This window comes from Sphaerodactylus townsendi, linkage group LG02 (assembly GCF_021028975.2).
Source record: "Sphaerodactylus townsendi isolate TG3544 linkage group LG02, MPM_Stown_v2.3, whole genome shotgun sequence".
Taxonomy (NCBI): domain Eukaryota; kingdom Metazoa; phylum Chordata; class Lepidosauria; order Squamata; family Sphaerodactylidae; genus Sphaerodactylus; species Sphaerodactylus townsendi.
This window is the reverse complement of record NC_059426.1, coordinates 71891135-71913088: the sequence shown is the minus strand read 5'-3', so window position 1 is coordinate 71913088 and position 21954 is coordinate 71891135. Positions and strand designations below refer to the sequence as shown.

The 21954-nt window shown below is 42.4% G+C and overlaps 1 protein-coding gene across 1 annotated transcript in view; it reads right to left on the bottom strand.

Annotated features, from left to right (window-relative positions):
- The window catches only part of COL18A1 (collagen type XVIII alpha 1 chain), a 219602-nt gene extending 198894 nt beyond the window's left edge, over positions 1 to 20708 (bottom strand). The window contains exons 1-2 of the mRNA XM_048485027.1: positions 20353 to 20708; positions 20198 to 20265 (exon numbers count right to left, since the gene is read on the bottom strand). Of these exons, the coding sequence (XP_048340984.1) occupies positions 20198 to 20265; positions 20353 to 20363 (79 nt within the window). The 5' untranslated portion in view covers positions 20364 to 20708. The remainder of the gene's footprint in view (positions 1 to 20197; positions 20266 to 20352) is intronic.
- Positions 20709 to 21954: the final 1246 nt, after the last annotated feature.

The window sequence follows — 21954 nt, the reverse complement described above, 5'->3', positions numbered from 1 at the left end:
TGCCATGCACTCAGCCCAACACAAACTCTAGGAAGGGGAGGTAAAAGGGTCTATTAACCCCTTGTGCACATGAAGGTGCATACATGGGATAGAATCCACCATGACTGAAGCTCCATACAGTACATTTCATGTTAATAGAGAAAAAGATCTTAAAGTACACAGTAAGTATTTCATATAGTTCAGTTTTCTCCAAAGTTCTGAAAGGCTTGAAGTTTGGCATTTTACACTGAAAATGGAGCTCCCAAATAATATTTTCTACCAATTAGTTTTTAAAAATGTAATACAAGAAATAAATGAAGCAATATTTGAAAATTTCTCTTTTCCCAGATGCCTTTAAATATATTTAAGGATCATCTTAATGCTTTATTAAACTCCTGGCATTGAGCCATTGATATGCATCCGATGTTTAATCGCAGATGTCTCTCTTATCACTTTAAATGCTCTGGAAATGCCTATTTTAATTCCTTTCTTGGTAAGCTATCAAATTTTTAAGAGGAACAGAGCAAACCCTTTGAAACTGCTCTTTAAATTTAATCCTTGAAAACTATTAAAAACAGATTAGTCTGAAAAGAATTTAGTACATAGCAAAAACAACAGTTAAAGAAAGGATGAAGAAATCAAATGGTATTATAAACTCTCTGATGGATAAATTGCATAGCATTCACCAGCTCCATTGTACCACACACAGTCCAGAATAAAGGCAGGAAGATATAACATCATACCACAACAGCTCTTTCCTTCCTCACCTCCTTGTGCCCCGGAAAGTGAATTGCAGCATGCACCAAACCCTGTTTCACAAGACAGAACAAGGGTTGTATGTGCCTCTATGGTCAGCACTGTAATGAGAAGAGCAGTCTGTCTGCAGCCATACAGTAAACATGCAAAAGAAATGCTAAGCTTCAGCCCATGCAAGACACATGCTCTCACTATGGGGTGCCTACTGCAGACATTCTGTAAAATCCTTCCCACCCCCACCCCACCAAATGATGCAGTTCTGAGAGTTCTATTTGCACACAGCTTCTCTCCAGTTTGTCAAATAAGTTGCAGTACAATCAAACTACTGCCTGGAACTCCACAATATTCCCTGGGCTGTGCATATTAGATTTTAAATCCTGGACCACCCTAGAAGGACTGAACTCTTCCTCTAGAATAAAGTATACCAATCAGTATAATATGTGTAATTTGTTATTTTGCATGAGGTTGCTCCAATCCACATGTTTCGTTCTAAGTCCTAACCTCAACGTTTTGGACAACCAAGATTATTCTTGGCTAGGTCACAAAATGACTAAAAAGAGGCTTCCTCATCCTTCAAATGGCATATTGGTCTGGTGAGTTTCTGAAGAATTTTTATTTCTGAAGAATAATAATGCCACATTTTTTTAAAAAAAATTGGTTGTTCATGTTAAGTTATCTTAAGAACATAAGAAAGAGTCTGCTGGACCGGACCAGAATCCATCCAGTCCAGCACTCTGCTACTCACAGTGGCCCACCAGGTGCCTTTGGGAGCTCACGTGCAGGATGTGAAAGCAATGGCCTTCTGCTGCTGCTGCTCCTGAGCACCTGGTCTGCTAAGGCCTTTGCAATCTCAGATCAAGGAGGATCAAGATTGGTAGCCATAGATCGACTTCTCCTCCATAAATCTGCCCAAGCCCGTTTTAAAGCTATTCAGGTTAGTGGCCATTTTGGAGGGAAGACTTTGCACAGGTCCCGTCCTCAAAACGAGTTTGGCCCATTTTACTTCCCTTAACCCAGAATTTTCAAAAATCACTAAACCAGCGATCCTTTTGCAAAATCCCAGGTTGGAGCCGCTACTGCACAAATGACCAGGCAAGAGGCGCTTTATTTCTCTTTCTTCCACCACACCGTCCACAGTCAGAAAGAATCCACCTGCCTGCCATTCTGTGCAGGCCACCCAGCAGATTTTGGGCAGATTCTCAGAGGGCCTCACAGGGGACAAAGTCCCCCAAGTATGTTTCATCCCTGTGACAGCGAGTTTGACAGATTCACAGCAATATCTTCATTATTGCCCAGCCATTGCAGGGAGGTCCCTTTTTCTTTTGCATGTTGCACATGTGTGGCTTTGCAGGTGCAGCCGATAGTATTGTGGGACCATCAGCATGGCTGCAGGGGCTCAGTTCTGTATGCCTGCGCAGCTATGCATGTGTTGCAGGATTTTTTTTTAAAGAGAAGCATCTCTGTGCGAAGGCACGGAAGCAACTGGGATTGTTACTGTTCACATGGCATGCATGTGAACAGGAAAAGGGAAAACAGGTTCTGTTACAATGACTGCAACCCGCTATACATTTGCTGTATGGAATAGGAACACTGCACTCACTGCAAATCACTGCATACAATGTAGATATTTTTTTTAATCATATATTTAAATGTGGGGCAGGGGAGTACAAACTAAACAAAATGTCTGAGCAAATGAACAAGTTGCATCTGGAGCTGAAAGTGTGACACATTCAGAACCAAGCAGGTAGATAAACCGATGCCACTGCACAACTGCGATGCTACAAATGAAAAGGCCCTTTCTCTTGTTATGGTTTATCTCACCTCCAGTAATTGAAGGAGAAACAGCTCAGGATTAAATTCAGTTCTTATCAGGTGTGCAGGTTGACGGCTGGTAGGCAATTCTGTGGGCAGGTGGTCTCAAATCATCTCGGGCTACAACAGTGATAAGTAACATTTTGAACAAATCTCCAAAATGAATAAGTAGCCAATGCAGTGGTGAAAGAATGACTTATCTGCTTTACACATTGTTGTGTCTTCACTGCATTAAATGCTATCATTCTGTCACAGGCTAATTGGTTGTGCTTCATTCACATTTATTCTTATAATTTAACTGCCTCTTTCTTGCTGTTGGAACATACAAATGCATGTAGACCTTCCTACAAGGACGTAGGTAAGGGAGGGTTCTTGGGTTCAACCCCCCCATTACATGTCTGAAGCTCCGCCCTCTGTGGGTTTTTTGTATTTTTAGTGGTTTTCAGTTTTTGGCCTGCAGGGGGTGCAGTTTTTAGGGCAGCAACACCAAATTCTCAGGGAGTGTTTGGGAGACTCTCATGATGATACTACCCTGATTTGCTGAAGTTTGGTTCAGGGGGTCCAAAGCTATGGATCCCCAAAGGGGGTTCCCCCATTGTTTCCAATGGGAGCAAACAGAAGATGAGGGCTACACCTTTGAGGGTCCGTAACTTTGGACCCCCAGAACCAAATTTCACCAAACCTGGGAGGTATCATCAGGAGAGTCTCCTAAAGATACCTTGAAAGTTTGGTGCTGCTAGCTTAACAATTGCACCCCTGACAGCAGGCACCCCCCCCCCAATTTCCCCAGATTCTCCTTTTAAATCCACCCCCTTTGGCATGGATTTAAGGGGAGAATGTGAGGCCCCCAGTTTAAACATTGAAAGTGATGCTGTTTCAGGGTGGAGGAGAATTCACCGCAAAACAGCACCCCTTTCAGTGTTGTTATAACTGGGGACCCCAGATTCTCTCTTTAAGGTGAATTTAAAACAGTGGTTCTCAACCTTCCTAATGCCACGACCCTTTAATACAATTCCTCATCTTGTGGTGACCCCCAACCCTAACATTTATCCATTTTACAGATGGAGAACACTGATGCAGAGAGTCTTAGGCGACCGCTGTGAAAGGGTCGTTCGACCGCCCAAAGGGGTCCCGACCCCCAGGTTGAGAACCACTGATTTAAAAGGAGAATTTGGTGTTTAAACACCATTGAAAGTGATGCTGTTTGGGGATGGATTCCACCATCACAACAGCCACCCACGGGGGGGCACAAAACTCAGATTTTGAACTGGGCTCCATTTTCCCTAGCTACGCCTCTACCCAGAGGGGAGGGCAGAAGGGGCTGCTGGCTGGGAGCCCAGCTGGTGTGGGGGCAGGGGAGGGCGGGGCAGGGCGGGGCAGGGCGGGGCAGGGGAGTCTGCTGTCCCAGGCCTCGGAGAGCTGCTTTTATAAGCACTGGGGCCAGGGTGGGGCTTGGGGAGGCATGACCATGCCCCAGGGGTGGGTGGGGGTAACCCCGCCCCCGAACACCCCAATAAAAAATCTATACTTACATCCCTGCCTTCCTATCAGATTTCATTTGACTGACCTTCAGCCTATAACTGGTAGGGGGTTTATGTGGTTTCCCATTTAGAAACAAAATTGTTTGTTTTGACAAAAGTGAAGATAAAGTTGAAGATCAGGGGTGTTGCACATCGTCCACAGACACACACATTTTATTTAACCCAGGTATCCTGTCAAATAGTGTGCTGGTCATTGAACCAATCTGCACAGATTGCTTAGAAAACTGCATATCAAGAGATAAGCAAGCTACCCAAGGTGTCATGTGACAGAGGAAGCCAACATAGTGTTAGGATAATCAGCCCCCCTCCAACTTTAAATCAGTACTTTCACCTCAATATGTTATGAGCTCCATAAAGCTAAACATTTTATCAGATTGCCAAGCTTGTTTGTGTTTATTGAGCAGGTAAAACAGCAGGTCCTTAAATTTGCCTAAGCAGAAAATACGTCTTGGATTTACTTTCTTTCACTTATGTCTTGTTCCTGGAGTATATGTACAGCGTGCAGAGGAAATGACTGAAAGCAGCTAACAGTCAAACACGCTGAAATGTGTTACTACACGGAGAGCTACTTATTTTTTTGAGAATGACCAATTCCTTTATGCACCAAGGCCATTTGAACTGGTTACAGTAACAGATACATGGGTACATTTATAATCTCCTGAGCCAGGGAGTTTCTTTTTTAACCAGAAAGGAGTTTGCTTAAGGATGGTGCAATTAAAGGGAATCCAATAAGGTATCTGCTATCTTTCTCCCATCATTCAGTAGGAATTTGCATCCTACTGCAGGTACTTTTAGGTAAAGCAGCCACAAAAAAGCACAAGCTGCTCCCACAAACCGCAGTTTTGTGTGTGTGCCTACTGTGACTGCAACAAAATATTGTTCTGCTCAATCATCTCTATTAGTTGTATCCATTCTCGGGCAGCCAGAAATAGGCACAGCAGATAGACAGAATGGCAACAGCATAAAGGCAGGAGGCACTAGTCACAAAATGGGAATGTAATGTCCACTACTCCAGCACTGCTTTGTTCTATTTCCAGTTAGCTGCAAAGGAGGAGGGAAGGACTGGCTCAATGACAGAATGCATGCTTTGTATGCTGAAGACCCCAAGCACAATCTATGGAATCTCCAGGTAGAGGATCTCATGGAGCACATCCTTCTCTGTCTGAGGCCATGGAGAGCAGCTGCCAACCAAACTAGCATTTCAGCAGCCTTTTCAGCAATGCAACAGGAAGGAGGGGGTTCCTTTGGATAAGCCTAGTTTGCAAATTATACAGAGCCATACTACAGTGGAACCTCGGTTTTCATTGCCTTTGGTTTTTATTGGTTTCGGTTTTCATCGATTTTTTCAGTGAAAAATTTGTCTTGGTTTTCATCGATTTGCAGTAAGGTGCAGGGGTTTGTGGAGAAAAATCACCCGGACAAAGCTGTTGCAGGCCATGTCTGCAACTTGATTAATGACAACGTCTTGCCCCATTTCAGACAAATCTTAAAGAGGCGTCAGAAACAGACCTCTTTGCACAGCTTTCTGATGCAACATTGGTCCACTGGCTCTGAAACTGGACCTAGTGTTGTTGTTTGTTACTGTTTTCAGCATTAAACACTATGTTTATTCACCAAAAATGTGGTTTTGGTATGTTTTTGTGAGTGCCTGGAACGGATTAATTGGATTTACATTGATTTCTATGGAAAAGTTTGTCTCGGTTTTAATCAGTTTCAGTTTTCATCGATTCCTTTCGGATGGATTACCAACGAAAACCGAGGTTCCACTGTACTTCCTATTGTTTTCTGTCTCAGCTCCCTAGCACGGAAGTCTCTATAACCAGGCAACTAGAATAGCTCAAGGTAGCATGGAGTAAATGGTGTTAATGCTCCTTTGAAAATTATCAGGCAGGCAGGAACAAAATGCAAATAATTATGTTGCAAGGATATTTATGTAATCAATTTCCAGTCGGTTCTAGAATACATCAGTAAAATGAAGATGATCGTAGCCAATGAAACCAAGAAACTTATTTTTCCTTGTTATCTACTGCTTAATTTTGAGTTCGCTTTTATCTCTTACTAAATACATTTAGACCTCGGTGCAGACTAGGTGTTATTTCATCATACAGAAAGCAAAGGTACCAGGAATTTTATCTGGTTGAGATTCCTCTCCACTTTGTAATGAAAAAGGAGTACAAGATTATTTTATATGCTCTGACAGCTACACGGAATAGACATGGGAGGATTGGAAGAAAAAGGAAAATGCATAAATCAGGCTGGATTAAAAGGATTATCTGTTAGGATGACTGTGATACAATAAAAAGGATACAAGCCATTTGGTTTGGAGCCTACACAGTAAAACTAAACTATCATGATTCTTGCTGCAGGCAATGGCATGTAGCAAATTCAAGCCAATATGTTAAAGGCAACAGTGACTAATCAGAACTTACTTCTTGTGCTAGACCAGGGATATGCACTAAGTGACTCAGGAGCCTCATTGGCATGCTATCCGTGGCTTGTTGGACCACTGTTCCCCAATAGAGCATCCTCCCCATGTTCCAAAAAAATCAGCAAGGTCATTGTGGTTGGCATAGTGTGGTATCCCACTATGAAACAGCTGCTGCTACAGGGACATTATGAGTTTCAGGTCTCATGCCAGTAAGGGCCCATCCTCTCCAACACCGCCCCTCCACTCTTCTCTGCACTCTCATCACAGCACCTAGGCAGCTGCCAGGAGGAGAGCAAGGAGCTTTAGTAAAGACAGTGCAACCACCCAGGAAAAGAGTAAGCTGGCCACAGTGGGGCAGAGGTGATTTTACTCTGCTTTCTCCACGATCAGCTGAATCTCCTCGGGAAGCCCTGTTTCTTGTTCTGAGGAGAGCACAAGAAGGCAAAGAGGGATGCCCTTTCCCTCACTCCATCTTTCTCCCATCATTCATATACGAAGGCCGGCTAAGGTTCAGCAGTGGTGGGGATAGTCAACCCTACATGCTCAGAAGTAACTTGGTAATTTAAATGGTTGATTATTTATTTAACATTAATAGTTATATGCTGTATATGTGTGTTTGGTGGGGTGGCATACTGGACACACAGCAGTCCTAGGGCTTCCAGGTTTCCAACCACAGGGACATCTCCCACCAGCAGACTCTGCTCTCTGCCACCACTCTGTCAGCCAGCAAGAGAAAAACAAACAGGAAAATCATCTTCAGCATATCAGAATGGTATCACTTCTAGGGGAAACACAGAAGTGCTATTATGCCTCTCTGGGAATCCCTGGAAATGCTATGGTTTTTCCACAGATGCCTCTCTCAACCACAGGAAGTCATCTTCCTGCTGGGACTGAAATTCTGAATCTCAAAGCAGTAGCATCATAGTGAAATAGAATCTCTGCATTAATGGAAACTGGAAGATATTCCACAGATGTTTCTTTACACAATTCAACTTCCACAAGAATAAGATGTTCCATAACTGCTTATTTCTCAGAGCCGGCCCCAGTTACAAAAAGAGTTAGGAATGTCTTTTGCCCTCAGGTCTATTTAAATTGCAGACCAATAATTTGTTCCTAATTTGGTTGCTCATCCAATATCATCAATTCTACTTCATGCAGACCATGAAGCCCCTCTTTCTTGCTTGAGGATAGGATTAAGACACCCTCTCCAAGCTTTTGCTTTGTACTAACAGGATAATTTGCTTACTATCATGCTAAATCCAAAATAATGTGTTTTCAGAAATATCCATCACAAAGAAAAATAAACCCCTGGATTCTGGATGGGCATAGGATTGAGCATTGAGTAAGTGTTGAATTTCACCTACTTAGGATCTCATTTTGCCTCTTCCAGTAAGTGGAAATTTCATCATTTTCATCTTCCTGAGTACTAAAATACTTTTAGCTGAGATTATGATATTCTTTTATCATTCTGGAGGGTAATTTATTCCTTTTGCTCTAGAAGTCTATGAGGCAAAAATCAGATCCTTTCTGCTTTATGAAGCTCCAGTTTGGCTTCCTGCTTTTTCCTCTAAAATTAAATCTCTACAATCGTATTGTCTACTTGCCATCTTTCAAGTGCCTAATCATATTTCAAATTCCAACATATTTTAGAGGCTGGTTTTGATTTCATCTCCTTGTTAGCATGGAAAGTTGTGGCAAAATTCAGATTTTTTTCCCTACTAGGCCAGTCTTTTAAAATGGACTGAGATTGACCCTTTTGTGTCTTCTTGAACAAAGACAGTAGATGAAAGACTTTCAAGCTTAAGGATTCCCTACCCAAGGTTTTCTTTAGACATCCCTTTCCTAACGAGTAAGATACTTACGGATTTAGATTTAAGGGACCATCATGAATTATACAGTGATGCCAAAAGGAAATGTGCATCTTCTTTCTTGACTCTGAGCACTCCCACCTTTTCCAGTGTTTCAAATTATTTAAAATTCTCAACTATTCATGGAATCATCAAATCACAGAGATGGAAGAGACCACAAGGACCATCCAGTCCATCTCCTTGCCACGCAGGAATACACAAATCAAAGCACTCCTAACAGATGGCTACCCAGTCTTTGTTTAAAAGCCTCCGAAGAAGGAGATCTCGTCACCCTCCAAGACAGCGTATTCTTTTTTGAACAGCCCTTACATCAGAAAGTTCTTCCTAATGTTTAAGTGGAATCTCTTTTCTCGCAGTCTGAATCCATTATTCCACTTCCTAGTCTCTGGAGCAGCAGAAAACGACCTTGCTCCCTCTTCAACATGGCATCCTTTCAAACATTAAAATGTGGCTAGCATGCCACCCTTAACCTTCCCTTTTCCAGACTAAACAATCCCAACTTCTGAAGTGTCTCGTGAAAGGGCATGGGTTCCAGACCTTTTACTATTTTGGTCACTCTACTCTGTACATGATCCATTTTGTCAATATCCTTCTTGAATTGTGGTGCCCAGAACTGGACACAGTACTCCAGGAGAGGTCTGACCAATGCAGAATAGAGTGGCACTATTCCAGCCTTGTGAAGACTTTTCTTCTTGGTAAGACAAAATGCCTTACCCCTCAACAAATTATTTGACACAATTCTCAGATAGTCCAATTTAATAGAGTCCACCCATAAGAAAAGGCAAAGACAGAAACACTTGCCCATTTTAATTAAATTGTGATTTATATTCTTCTATGAAATTGCCTTTTATTACTTCATTGATCTTACACTTTCCAGTATGTTTACACAATTATCATTTAATTTTATTTGCTGTCTAGTAAAGATAAGGATGTTATCCTACTGTGTTTCCCTGAAAATAAGATAGTGTCTTATATTAATTTTTGCTCCCAAAGATGCGCTATGTCTTATTTTCAGGGGATGTCTTATTTTTCTGTGTTCTGTTCGTCGGGCATGCTTCCAAACAAAAACTTTGCTACGTCTTACTTTTGGTCTTATATTTCGCACTTCAACAAAACCTCTACTACGTCTTATTTTCAGGGGATGTCTTATATTCAGGGAAACAGGGTATCCATAGCTCATTATTTAACAGTTGCCTTGAAGATGCATTCAAAAGTATAATCAACTTACATCCAAATGCTCTGCATATGAAATTATCTTTGTTAACAAGTCCCCTTAAGTTGGCTGCATAGCTGATTCTGCTATTGCTATTGTCCCCAGATGCTCTTTCTCTTGTGAACCCTTCAATATACGTGGCTCAAAAATAGCACATTACTGAGCAGTGAAAATACACTCAACTAGGGTTACCAGATCGCTCCTTGGTAGGGAGGGGGTAGGGTTGGCAAATCCAGGGCAGGGAACTCCTGGAGATTTGGAGATGGAGCCAGTGGAAGACAGGTACCTCGGGAAGGTACAATGCCATAGAGTCCACCCTCCAACCCATCCATTTTCTCCAGGGAAACTGATTGCTGTTGTCTGGAGATGAACTGTAATTCCAGGAAATCCATGTTTAACACTGGACACAGTCTCCTCATTCCAAGGAGAAGCGATCTCAAGGAGAGGCATTAAAATTCCTTTTTTATTGTAATTGGGTCTCATATGCCTCCCAGCATATACCATTCAATTGAAAGGCATGCTTCACAAGACGAGGAGAAGTAATTCCAAGGAAGATTGTTTTTGTAATTGCCATTCAAATTTATAAGAGAAGGCAACTTTTCCAATCCAGGTTACTGAATCAGTGAAGGTTCAACAGGATACTGATGTTAGAGTTTAACAGCAGCAGTAACTCTCAACTGAAATTTGCAATCTCCCTTCTGTCAGGTTAGAACATGGGTTTTAGAAGTTGTAAAGAACTGCCATAAAGCCATTAAACACTAGACAAACAATCAATGCTAAGTGCATTAGCATCTAGTCAAAAAAATCTTGGTTTGCTCAAATCCCGGAGAAACTATTAAATGTCAAATTATCTGATCTTTAGAACAGTAGTCCTCCAGCTCAGCATTTTGTTACACTAGCTAAAGCCAAATTTCACATAAGTAAAATCATTTGAAAAATGGTGGTTACATTGTAAACTAGAGAGTACTAAGATGCCTCTCCTGTAGGCACAATATGAAAGAGTAAAGACCAGATGAAGAAAGATACAGTACTCTTAAGTTGACACTCAGCACATATCTAAGCAGAAATGGCAAAACAGTTTAAATCTCAATTCATGTTCATTGCACAGTGGAGCATGGAACTTGATGCCAGGGTTCTAAAAACAGAAGCACTGAAAATAATTGTTTTAAGTTATTCCAAAATTTCCCAAGGCCAGCATTTTTTTCACTTGACAGATGTCTCAGATATCACTGTAACTGCAGCAGCACAAACTTCGCACCAACAATTCTCAAAACTTTTGTGCTCCCCTTCTAAAGTTACCCCATCTTCCAAGACCTTCCTCCTAATAGAAAGATTAAAATAGTTTATAACCAACTAATACATGATACATTTGCTATAATGGGATAAATCAATGTTCCCTCACTACTCAGCAACTGCCATCCACACACATATACCACAGAGTAGTACGATAATAGTCACAACAACTTATACAAAGGCATCAAGCAAACATCAGTCTTATATCCAATAAGTATAGGCAGCAGGCAATTACAGGCAAACAATATAACCAAAATTGGTTGTGGTGGGTTTTCTGGGCTGCGTGGCTGTGGTCTGGTGGATCTTGTTCCTAACGTTTTGCCTGCATCTGTGGCTGGCATCTTCAGAGGTGTATCACAGAGGGAAGTCTGTTACACACTGCAGGCGAAACATTAGGAACAAGATCCACCAGACCACGGCCACACAGCCCAGAAAATCCACCACAACCAGTTGAATCCGGCCGTGAAAGCCTTCAACAATACATAACCAAAATGGTTTTCACCAGCAAAATATGCTTCCCTAAGTATAGGCAACAGAACAGTCAGTATGGTATTTGCTCGAAAGGGATTTGGGTCGTCCTCCCAGGCTTCAACTGTGTTGCCATCTTGTGTTCTAATTATATATGTGTGTAGAGGTATTTTATGTACTAGTTAAGCCATTTTTAAATATGTGTACATCACCCTGAGCCCGACTTGAGTCGGAGAGGGAGGGATATAAATTGAATAAAATAAAAATAAAATAAAAATCAATTATATAGGCAAGATTCCAGTAATAGTCGCAAACAACTTATATAAAGTTAACAAGAAAACATCAGTTTTACATCCAGTATGCATAGGCAAAAGCAATTGCAGACAAACAAACAGAAAGTTCCTCTGAAGATGCCAGCCACAGACGCAGGCGAAACGTCAGGAGAGAATGCTGCTAGAACACGGTCATACAGCCCGGAAACCACACAGCACCCAAACAGAAAGTTAGCTATTTACTTTTTCATAAGCTGCATCAGTATTTGCCAGCAAAAATGCCCAATTGGTTTTTAATGCAGAGAAGGAGAGGCACACTTGCTTGCATGTTAACATCCACTTCCTCAGTGCTGTGCAGGCCTCCTCCGACTAAAGTTTAGCAAGAAAGAGGAACGCTGATTGCTAGACACAAGGTCTTGATTCATGCATGTTTTTCTGGAACTCACAGGCCACACACATGTTCCCAAAGCCTTTCCCCACACAGTCTTAGCACTCTAAAACTCTAAATCAGAATTTACCAATAAATGGCCAGGGTATATCAGTAAAGGTCCCACCATGAAGGAAAACCACAATGGAAGCTCAGACTTTGGCAAGTATCCAAAGAGGAACATTCTATAAATTGTAGGACAACCACTAGAAACATCTGTCTCTGTAGCCTTCTCCTCTAACCTGAGAATCTAGATCATTGTTAGATTGCTGCCTCCAGTATGGTCTTCAGTGTTAAGCAAAGGTACCTGAGAAAACTGCCCTTTTGACTCAGATACCACTTACCAATTACTTTCACTGTGCTAGCACAGGGTATCTTGAAATGTTTTTTTTCTGGCTTGCTCCTCCTCCATGAAGCTCCCATTTTATCTTCACAATCACCAGTGGCGTATTTGCCTAGGGAAGATGGGGTACCCCTAGTGGAGTACCCTAGTGGAGTGCCCCCTAGTGGAGGGAATAAAAATTTCAGTTTCATTTGTGTTTTTTGTATTTGTAGTGTTTATTCAGTTTCCGGTCTGCAGGGGGCGCAGTTTTTAGACTAGCAGCACCAACATTTCAGGGATTTTTCAGGAGAATCTCCTGATGATACTTCCCAGGTTTGGTGAGGTTTGGTTCAGGGGGTCCAAAGTTATGCACTCCCAAAAGGGGTGCCCCATCCCGCAATGTTTCCAATGGGAGCTAATAGGAGATGGGGGCTACACCTTTGAGGGTCCATAACTTTGTTTGCCGCCTGCCAGTACCCAAAGCAGGGAGGAAAGGCCCCTGCCACCGGCCTCTCCCCATCTCGTTAGCTCGGCTCAGACTGCTTGCATGACTTGGACCGCTCGTACAGGGGTTGCAAATACAGGGGTTGAGCAGTCCAAGCCGAAAGGGAGCGAGATGGGGGAGAGGCCAGTGGCAGGGGCCTTTCCTCCCTGTTTTGGGTACTGGCAGGCAGCGAACGAGGACACTGAAGCCAGACAGGATGACTGAGGCTGGGAGCGGCGCACGACGACGGTGAGCAGGGTCAGTAGTCACGGTTCCAGCTACAGTCGGTGAGGATCGCCTAGTGGGTGTACCCGCCTGCCGCCTTCAAGGCACCTGGTTGCAGGAGCTGCCATGCCAGGGGGCTGCCTCCTGCATGCCGGGCATTGCAACCCCCCAGGAACAGAGACCTCTCGCCTCTTGTTAAAACGAACAACAGAGATTCCCATTGGGAACAAAGGGAGAGATGCCTGAAGGCCCATTGGATGCAATGGAACCCAGGAATGCCAGTAGACTTGCATGGGCTTCATTGAAGACATTACAGCACACAAAAGAAAATGCAGAACAAATTTGGAGAAGCCTGTTTTTTGCCTGGCATGACAGCCCCCAGTGTGGAATGGTGGCCTCTGGGACCAGTCAGCTCAACTGCCGGGGGTCTGCAATGCCAGCCCCCAAAGGGAAACAAGAGACTGTGGCGTTAGTATCAGTGTTCTGGGACTGGAATGGCTTGTGCTTTCAAAGTAAGACCCTGCAAATCAGAAGGGCTTTGCCTAGGGCAGGGGGCCCCCATAGATACCATAATACTCATGATACCTTTTCTGGGACCCCCAAATGTATTCAGAGAGTAAGCAGGACTGGGGGGTGGGGTTTTTCCTTGTATACTATTATATATATTTTTACTGAGAATTCATAAAATTCATTTTTAAAGAAATAATCTTATTCACAGGAAAGGTTGTAGTGTTTGTTGATGGAAAGTTGTTTGGCAGGAATCCCTTACCTGAGGCAGCTCAGGAATCTTACCACTATTATGTGATCTTATGCATGATCACTTAGAAAAGAATACAGCCTGATCCTATGCAAAAACATGCATTGAAACATGCATAGAAACATTTTTACTTGTTCTTTATTTTAAATATTGTATTTGTTCCCGTTTTTTTAACTTCAAAATAAGATATGTGCAGTATGCATTGGAATTTGTTCATAGTTTTTTTTAACTATAGTCTGGCCCTCCAACGGTCTGCGGGACAGTGAACTGGCTCCGTTTAAAAAGTTTGAGGAAGATAAGCTTTAGAAGATAAGCAAAATGGTACAGTAGCCCAAATTTGATATATATAATTAATCTTTCACCAATAATTTGCACTTTAATCTTTTCCTCACATTAATTATAATGAATACAGAAATACAGATTAAAGTACAACATATGAAGTCCCCAAAAACATGCAAAAGCTGTATTACATACAATCTGAGAACAGTCTACCGCTGAGGAGAACATTACTTCATCAAGAAGACATTTTGTAGATGTCCTTTACAGTCTATTCTGAGAATAGATTTATACCCTATCAGCACAGAGTGAACATAGTTTCATAGTCATACAGAAGGAACTATCCTTATTCTTTCACTGACCTCCCACAAATCCTGAGGTTGCAGTAAAACATATCGTCACCAAGTCAAAAATATCATCTGGTTTGTATTCACTAAAATCTCTCAGGAACTGTTTAGGGAAATTTAATTTTATCCCCTTGAGGAAAAAAAAAACAATGAGCCATGCCCAGTTCGTTGCAACAGCTCTTTGAGACAACTAATCCAACAGTCATTTAACTGTATACATAACTGTATAATACCTATATCTACATATGTACATATTCCACATAAAGTAAGACCAACCACAAAACATTCTTTCTGTAGTGAGTTGGCTTTTTGAAAGGACCTTTCATAGGACAAGATTGCAAGATTCTCAAGGCAAGAGGCATTTGGAGATGGTCTGCCATTGCCTGCCTCTGCATAGCAACCCACCAAGTATTCCTCGGTGGTGTCCCATCCAAATGCTAACCAGGGTCAATTCTGCTTACTAGTCATGGTCTGAGGAGATTGGGCTAGCCTGGGATATCCAGGTCACAGCAAAGTGGCTTCGAACAATTTATATGTATGCACTGAAAGGGGGGATAGAGAAACTCACTCTGAACAAGTGTGACTATGAAAGGGAAAGAAATATACTGTGAAATCATTCCTAAAGTTAACTAAACTCCACCTTACATGATGAAATTTCCTCATAAAGCACATTACGTAATTAGAATGCTCCATGTTGGAGTCATCACAGATTCCAGTAAAAATGGGATTTCCATAAAGGAACCCTGTCATGTATTAAAACCCTTTCTTTCACCCCAAGCGCTGGGGATAAACAGACTAAAAGTAAAGTAGGATAGCTGATTGTGCCTATTGTGCACTCTAATATCTATAAAGAGGAAGCAAACAGTCACTGAAAAATATAGAAGCTGACCCTCAGAACTAATGCTACAGCAAAACATTCTCATGTTCTGACTCCCAGCCAATCTATGTGATTAATCATAGGAGGGTTAGGCAGGATCTCTGGGATAAATCAGCTCCACCCTCTCATCGGTACTTACTTGCTTCAGAATAATTAGACCCCTCTCCCTCTTATAGCAGATACTACATCTCAAAAGCTTACTGAGATATTTGCAGATAACATTGTTTACCGAGTTGTCTCTTCCATGATCAAACCAAAGGAAATGAAACATTAAGACCATTTCTTGTAAACTACCTTACTAGTACCTTTAAAAGGTCAGCACAGTTATCCATCACCATCTCATCCCTCTTTGAGAACCAAAGCTGGAATCTTACCATCCAGTACATACAGGTATACTGTTTCTGAATGAGGAGGTTCCCATTTAGCTGTCATGGCTAATCGGTAATACATCATGGATACATACCATCTCTACCATTTGAGCATAGATTCCACATGCACAACACAGAAGTCACAGCCTACAAACCTTTGCCATCAAGCATCATTGAGGAACCTAATGTCACATAAATAAATGTCTTTCAAATAAAACACAACCATGCAGCCACACTGGCTTAATGACAGATGTACAGTCATGCCTTTTTTTAACCTACATCTTCTGGTGGCTTTATCACTTTTTCATACACTTCTTCCTTTCAACTGGAACTCTCAACACAGCCCCAGAAGTCAAATCTATACCACAACTTGACCAAGACTGAGAGCAACAGAGAGTGATAGCGATGATGACTACCCTAAATAACTAGGTAGGTTGGGGAAAGTGACAGGAATCAAGAGAAGTACAAGATAAAAACAACATAAAATTGACATATTGCATATCAAGATTATTGATACTGTACGAAATTAAAGCACAAGGCACAAAATACCTTTACCAGGACCAACCAAAAAGCTTGCACAATGTTTTGAGTCATTTTGGTTGGTCCTGTTCAAAGGTATTATGTGGGTTTTGCTTTCAACCAATGAGGCTACCTGCAAACTCTCTCTACCATATGGACCTAAGTGCCAGCATTGGTCTATTTGAAGGACAATTTCATAGTAATCCGTATATTAAGCAAAAGTGAGAGGGAATCTTTGCAATATGACTATGTCATTGGTTATATTTTTATTTCATCTCCCATCACAAATTTCAAGTTGACCCAAAATGGCCTGCTTCATTTAGAGATGGATCTCAACCAATTTCCTTCGAACATTAGTTTGGTGCCAATCTAAACCACACTGGCCTAGAAATTGTCTGAAAATTCTATGGAATGCAGCATTTCAATAGTCACCAAATGGAAACACACAGAATGCTATGGGAATTGAATGATTTTCACTTTACTGTGAAAATAATTGAAGCCTATAGACAGAGCACCAAGAAAATGTATAGAAAGCCTGATGTCTATTCCTGCAATATTCCAGTTTAATGCAATGCTTTTTATTACAGATATTGATTGTTAAAACAGTTTTTTTCTTGCTTGTTCTAAATATATTGTGCATAATGTGGAACAGATTTGTCAAGGATGCTTCTCACTAATGCACACACTTGAGACCAAACTCAGCAACAACTTTATGAACATCATGGTGGGAATGAAAACTGTACTCAAAGACATATTGATGGTGCATTATGTCCTCTTTTCAAAAGATTATGGTCTTTATGGACTCCATTGTCTTTTATTTCATCAGCCAGGCAAAATCTAAATGCTGTCTTTATTCTGGTTTTACGTACATCATCCTAACACATAATTGTCTTCCATAAGCTGAACATCAACAGTCAGGGTCTACTCACACAGGAATGTTCCAGATACTGAATGAATTGCCAGACTGTAATTTGTTTAGTAGGCTCATTACTGCCTATATGCATGTGATGTTCCTCCATCGTCCTACGACGTGAAATAATACTATCATCATCACATGAAATAAAACACCTATAGCTGAATTAAAACCTTGGTCTTAGTTCACGAGACCCATGAGCAACATGTCAAGCACAAAGAAGCCATTAAAAGAAGCATGATTCATGGAACCACCTACAAGAGTATTTTCTTTACAGTCCAGTGGGAGATTCACTATGAACATTTTTTTTCCACAGCAGAAAAGTTTGGGCCTTGAAGAGCTGTGTCATGAAAGGTGTTCAGCTCCATCTGGCAAGGGCAGAAAACAGCTGCCCCAAGTGCCAGTCTGCACCAGGAGCTTACCACTTGTACCCTGAAACCTGCCACAGAAATATGCTAAGTCCCCCACTTTGTGCTCATTTGACAGATTGCTTATGAGGAAAAAAAAGAGCAGAAGAACTCCATCTGGCCTCTGCAAATTTTCTTCTCCTTGCCCTAACATGTTAGCTTCACAGCAACCAAAGAGATTTTAGCCTTAGAAGTCAGTGAATGAAACACTTAAAGCTCCGACTAAGCAGCGTTAAAAAGGTCTCCCTTTTTTTCCACTTACCAGTCAATACAAGTAGGGTCTACGCTTGATGGAATGTGTGCATTTGTTGACAGAATGTGTCACTCAAGGTTCCACTCAAGAACAGTACATGTGGATTACTCTTAAGCACTCTATAGCTTTAAAGCCAAACAATGTTTCACATTCAAGTAAAAATAAGTAATAATGTAGATACACAAGACTTTTATTAGCTCATGATTCATGAATAGCCACAGGCAATTTAAAGAAAGCTTAAAATGCCCTCATGTACGTGTCTGGCAAGCACTTATGCACGTGCAGTTCCAGTCACTTCAGGTGGCTACTTTCTCACAAGTGGTAAAGTGATATAGAAGTGATTCCCAAGTTAGTGAGATGATATATGTTGTGTTTTAATCCCTGCAACTTGGACTACAATATATAAATTAAGCATTCTTTTTTTAGTCTTGACAAAGTTTCTTACAGGCTTACCGAAAGACTATAAGGGCTATTAAGAAATAATGTCTGCAGATCTGTTGGACTAAACAGAATAAATAGGAAACCCATTTTCAACAAGTGCTATTCAGCTGTAAGAAAGCAATCTTGTCCCAATCTCTATCACATTTCTAAGTAAGGCTGATTTCTAGATTACCTTCTATCAATCAACAACATGTCACACAGTAGCAGTAAAACAGCTAATGTTAAACATGTCACATAACCCTTTTTCTTTGCTACATCAACTCAATCAAGTCTTTGTGCCATACTGATGCCAACCCCATCAACTCTATCAGGTCTTAGTGCCACACTGATGCCAACTGTAAACACATTTAAAGTGCAATCAAGCAGAATTTCACTTTAGGTTCATTGGACCTTAGACAGGTGCAACCGTTTGGAACAGCACTGTATATCTGTGCAGTAATTTTTGAATAATCTGAAACGAGCAGCCTGAATAATCTGACCTACATTGTCACTGCAAGGTTCTCCTGCACGTCACTTCAGATGTTAAAGCTTCACTGCTGGTATTTCTGAGTATGCTCTGGGCTGCAAACACTGTGAGGGAGGCTTCCTCTGCAGAGGCAACTTGAATCTCAACTAGGGTGTCAATTACCTGTAGACAAAACATCCTACCCCCATAATAGAGGATTAATGGGATTGTATTTACCTCCATGCCATGAAAAGTTTCAGTTGCCCATTTCCATAAATTAAACCTCTATTGAAAGGACAAACCCATTAATTTTTCTCCAGGCAGTTGGCAACCCTAGTTTCAACTGAACCTCCATGTCAAGCATCTGCATTTTCAAGAGTAATGTGAAGAATGGCTTTTAGTCTGAAATGTGCCACTTGGGGATACAGGATAGAAAACAGAAGACTGCCAAGATGTTCACACCTAAGGAAGAATTAAAATGCAACATGTGAAGAGGTTTGAGCTTTGTTTGTTTTTGAGCTAAGGGATTGCAAGGGAACGCTGTGGAGAATCTTCTCTAAGAAATGCAAACCCATGTACTGGAAGATGGGCGTGTGCCTGCTTGCATCTCCTCTGAGTTCCAGGCACAGCTCCTGGACACAGCTGTACCTTTTGACGCTGCACACAGTCCACTGCAAATTAGCACCTGCTTGAGATTGCAGAAATGTAGCTTTGCACCTTAAAATTTTTTTTTTAATGCAAAGTACATTCCCTCCATGTAGTAATCCCAACACACCTTCTAAAGGAATAGAACTCCTGTTTCATTGATTAAAAATAGTCACTCAGGTATCCTGTCCCAAGAAAAAAACAAGCCAAGCAGCAAACTCTTTCAGCAATTCAAAGTTTCCAGAGTTCATCTGAGCTAATCACACAGGATATCTGTTCTGGAAAATAAACTATCCCTAACCTCAGAAGCAAGTGCAGCTCCATATCTCAGCAAAAAATGGTTAGTGTGTCCATTCATTTTTTTTTTCATTTACTCAGCAAGGACTGCTTTCTAGGAAGCAGCCCAAGAAGAATCTGCCCATCAGAAACTTTCATGCAACTTCTGGAAAAGCAGGGAGGCTTCAGTTCAATGAAGGGGGCTTGCTGTGGGGCCTGCTACAATGCATCCCTCTTACAGTGATTCCCATAGGCTTAGATTGGGGCAACTCTGCCTAGTTCAGGCGGCTCAATGAAAGATTAGAACAGAAAGAGTGATTGGACCACAAGCTCTCCTTGGCCCTCGGGGAGGGAACGAGGGCGCTTTGTGGGCTGACAGCCCCTCGGGGCTCGCTCGCCTTCGGGTCCAAGCATTCCTGCAAGCCGGTGAGCCCCTCCACCACCAACGCGGGGGGTCCTTTGTCGCGAGCATCCCGGGGACCGGCTAAAAGCGCCCCGGCACTGGCGGAGGGATTCGCCGCTCCGCTCGCCCCAACTCCTTCGGCAGGGCAAAGCGGCCGCCTTCGCCTCCCGCGCACCTCTTACCTCGCTGCGGGGACGCGGGGGCAGCCAGCAAGACAAAGAACCCGAGGAGGAGCCGCGGCGGGAAACACCTGTGAAGGGAAAGCAACAGGTTAGAGGCCGGCCGGAGCGGAGTCTGCCTGGCAGCTCCCCTCCCTGGCTGGGCTCCCCTCGCTCACCTGGCGCGCATGGTGGAGCCTGCGCTGCGCTGCGCTCTTGCACAGGAGCCGTCGCCGCCGCCGCTTGCCGGGGCAGCAAGTTCTGAGCGCAACTCGCCTCCCCGGGCGCGCTCACTTTGTCCGACAGCCGCCAGGTCCTAGCGCCGCCGTTTCCCACACTCAAGAGGGCGCCTCGCGACTCCTTCTCTCAGCCAAAGGCTGGCAAAGATGAGGAGGTGGTGGTGCTACATTTCAGATCATACGCGGTGCCTTCTTGGTCCAGACCCGCACGGGCTTCTTTTCCTGCTCCAGTCATGCCCAGGAGAGAAACTCTTCAGGAGGGCATGTTGGTAGCACTGCAGCCATCCTCTTAACCGTTACGAGAGTTTGCCCAGTTCTTTTAAGCTGTCTAATAAGTAGTGCTACAACAGCGAGCGAGTGGCAATTAATTCTACACACTGAGTGTGTATTAAGTCAATAAGTATTGCTTTTACCGACCTCTCCTGTTTCCTGTCCATTTAACTGGATGATCCCGTTGTAATGCTTTGTGAAATAAAGTAATTTATTCAGTTCTTTAGTCTGTGCTTGCAGAAGGGACTTTTTTTACTTTTACAGTTAGACTAGTCATCATTGGGTACTCGCCCCTCTTGATCTGAAAGGGGGAAAATCCTTGAGTTTGCGCAAAGAACACTCTCCATCTCCATGATCAGTTGCCCGTTTCTGTTTTTTCAAGATCTGATATTCTTTTTGTGATGGGATAATGAGAATTGTAACTATTCCAAGTTATAACCAGTTCAGAGCCCATGAGCGTGCTTAATAATTTTGGGGTATCAAGATGTATCACATCTTGCATCTCTTTGCACTGCTATTAAATCTCATCTGCCCATTCATATTCTACTTGAAATTTATCGTTCTGAATATTATAGATGTTAAGTGCAAAGCTGCCACTGCTTGTTCACTCCTGGCAACAGAAAAATCATGAATAAATTCAATTGTACTTAACCAAGCCAAACTGACCTTTTACTTCCCACACAACAATTGCTCTGATGGTTTGCATTCTACATCTGAGCCTCCTGAGAAGTTAAAATGCCCTTAATATTCTGTGTCATCGCAAAAACTCAGCTATTAGCAGAGGAGGATTGCAGACAGAAAACAGCCTGTTTCACAGATAAACAGTATTTGCTCATCTTGCTAACAGCCTAATATAATGTACAGATCAGTGGTGTCCAATGCCTTTGCCAGAGTCAGTATTCAAGTCCACAGGAAGTCCTGAATCTGGGACCTGAAAGGTATCAAGTAGGGATTCAGTTTAAGCCCTAAGCAAGTGAAATTAAGATGAAGAAGGGTTTGGATTTATACCCAGGAGTCACAAAGCAGTTTATCAACTCCTTCTCTCCCTCTCCGCACAACAGGTACCTTGTGAAGTGGGTGAGGCTGAGAGAATTGTGACTAGTCCAAAGTCGCCCAGAAGGCTTCATGTAGAGGAATGGAAAAACAAAGCAAGTGCACCAGATAAGAGTCCACCACTCATGTGGAAGAATGGAGAATCTAATCCAGTTCTCCAGATTAGAGCCTACCTTTCTTAACTACTACATCAAGCTGACTCTAACCAGAACTGCAAGG